At 52.7% G+C, this 2,598-nt stretch overlaps 1 protein-coding gene across 1 annotated transcript in view; it reads right to left on the bottom strand.

The window, feature by feature from the left end:
* Positions 1-2,338, bottom strand: part of LOC108444982 (protein TsetseEP-like) — a 4,015-nt gene extending 1,677 nt beyond the window's left edge. The window contains exons 1-2 of the mRNA XM_017727463.1: positions 2,239-2,338; positions 1-109 (exon numbers count right to left, since the gene is read on the bottom strand). Of these exons, the coding sequence (XP_017582952.1) occupies positions 1-87 (87 nt within the window). The 5' untranslated portion in view covers positions 88-109; positions 2,239-2,338. The remainder of the gene's footprint in view (positions 110-2,238) is intronic.
* Between the last annotated feature and the right edge of the window lie 260 nt (positions 2,339-2,598).

Raw genomic sequence — 2,598 nt, 5'->3', positions numbered from 1 at the left:
GGGCTCCGGGCTCTGTTTTGGGAGGGTTTTGCCCAGGCCAGGGGGCAGCGTGAGCTCCTGCTTGATTTGCATCTGGTTCAGAGACATCTCTGCGGGAAAACGGGATCACCTGGAAGAGAAGTGGGAATTCCTTGTGTTACCGAAGGAGCTGCGGCGGGATGAGGGTGGCACGAATATATATTAAAAAAAAAAAAAAAAGTATTAAAAGAAAAAAAAAAAGCCGAGTTTTCCTCCTTTGCCCTGGGCTTCCCGAGGTTTTCCCAGAAGGAATTGTGATTTATTCCTCCTTTTCCATCCTCTCTTTCAGCTCTGATCTCGTCCCTCCACTTCACAGCTCTTCCTCCTGCTCTTCCCAAAGTCCCAAATCCCTTTTATTTCTGTCCTGGGGAGTTGCAGACAGGAGCTCGCAAAGCACCGAAAGCCCAAAATAACATCACCAAAAAGCACCCTAAAACCAAACATTTCAGGGCGTTTGGTGTGCCAGGAAAAAAAAGAAGAATATAAATGTGGGAGCAGCCGGATGTTTCAGATTGATAAACCCGAAATCATTCCCGCGGCTTTGCCCCCGGATTTCCAGCTTTTCCTGGGAATTTGGGACGCCAGGGGAGGTTTCTCGAGGCTCCGGCGACCTGAGGGTTAAATTCACAGGAGACAACTCCTCCCCTGGCGCCGCTTTCACCCCGACTCCGGTGACAACGCCAAGGATTTCGGTCCTTGGGGGGAATTATCGGGGATGAAGCGTCCCCGAGTTTGGGGATTGTCACCTCCGTCACCCCCTGAGTCAGCGCCGATTCCTCCTCCCGGGGCCACCGCGCTCCCCGACACTTCGGGAACAGTTCCGCGGCTCACCGGGATTTCGGGAATTCCTGCGCCGCCGCTTTTATTTTGAAATCCAAGGGCGGGAATGAAAGGTGAGAATTCCAGGAGTGGGGCTGGAAGGGGCGTTTTGAACTCCTCCCCCGGCAGAGAGAGGGGGAAATTCCTTCTCCCTTCCCTGGGTGCTTCCCAGCTCCTCTCAAAGCCAATTCCCTCCTCCCTTCCTCACCCTCCGGATCGGGATCACTCCTCTCTTCCCGTTTTTCTCTTTTTCTTTTTTTTTTTTACATCTTATAAGACCGTAATTAATTAATTAATTAATATCTTGCTCCTGACATGGATGAGGCGGCACATTGGGGATATTTTCATCTCTTGGCTCCCTGCAGCCCCCTCCTGCTCTCAAATCTGCCTTTTTCCCAAGGAATTCCTGGATGGAACGGGAGTTTTAACAATATTTGTTGGTTATAAAACAGCAGAATCACAGGAAAAAACGATTTGGCGGCAGAGGATTTGGTGTCCTTCCCTGGAGGCAGGAAATTCGTCCCCAAACCAACGGAATTCCATCTGATCCGGAATCCCATCTGATCCGTGCCTCAGGAAGGGTCTAATTTAGGACTTAATTGCCCTCAGATTTAGACTTGGTCTTAATTTGCCTTCCAGAGCCATTTCTGGGCTGCCCCAACGCCCACAAATTCCCTCCTTTCCAAGAACCCTCTGGGTATCCCAAGGCACCAAATCCAACCCTCCCTGAAAGGCTGCGCCCACAGCGGAGCCGAGGAGCAGAACCCCAAACATCCCCCAAAAATCTCGGGATTCTCAGTCCCAACCCTCCCCAAGGAGCCTCAGGATTCCCAATCCCAAAGCTCCCTGAGGAATCTCTGGATTCTGAATCCCAAACCTCCCCAAAAATCTTGGGATTCTTAATCCCAAAATACTCCCCAAGGAACCTCAGGATTCCCAAAGCCAAAGCTCCCTGAGGAATCCCAGGGTTCTCCATCCCAAAGCTCCCCGAGGAACCCCAGGGTTCTCCAACCCAAAGCTCCCTGAGGAATCCCAGGGTTCTCCATCCCAAAGCTCCCCGAGGAACCCCAGGGTTCTCCATCCCAAAGCTCCCTGAGGAATCCCAGGGTTCCCAATCCCAAAGCTCCCTGAAGAATCCCAGGGTTCCCAATCCCAAAACTCCCTGAAGAATCCCAGGGTTCCCAATCCCAAAGCTCCCTGAGGAATCTCAGGGTTCTGAATCCCAAAGCTCCCTGAGGAATCTCAGGGTTCCCAATCCCAAAACTCCCTGAGGAATCCCAGGTTTCCCAATCCCAAAGCTCCCTGAGGAATCCCAGGGTTCCCAATCCCAAAACTCCCTGAGGAATCCCAGGGTTCCCAATCCCAAAGCTCCCCGAGGAATCCCCGCATTCCCAGACTCACCCAGCCGGTGCCGAGGGAGCAGCGGGAGCCGAGTGGATGCTGGAGCCGGCAGATTTGGGAACTTTTATAGGGTTTCAAAGCCCTGCCTTCTGGGAATGAGTCCTCCTGGCTGATGAGCTCATTCTTTCACAACCGCTCCTGCCCGGCCGGGTTTTACACGTAGGCACTTTGCAGAGAGGATTCCGAGTTTATTCCCCTGCCTAATCCCATTGAACCATGGAATTTCTCTGGGGATAAAGGTCAGACCCTCAGCTTCATGGATTTGTTGAAGACCCCGTTGAGGTTTGGGGGCTTGCTGCGGTTTGGTCCCCCCTCAACCCATCCAGGAGTCATTCCACAGCTAAACCCCCCCCCCGGTGT

The sequence above is a fragment of the Corvus brachyrhynchos genome, unplaced genomic scaffold, assembly GCF_000691975.1.
Source record: "Corvus brachyrhynchos isolate BGI_N302 unplaced genomic scaffold, ASM69197v1 scaffold350, whole genome shotgun sequence".
Taxonomy (NCBI): Eukaryota; Metazoa; Chordata; class Aves; order Passeriformes; family Corvidae; genus Corvus; species Corvus brachyrhynchos.
The sequence above is the reverse complement of the archived record's forward strand: the minus strand, read 5'-3'. Positions and strand labels throughout refer to the sequence as shown.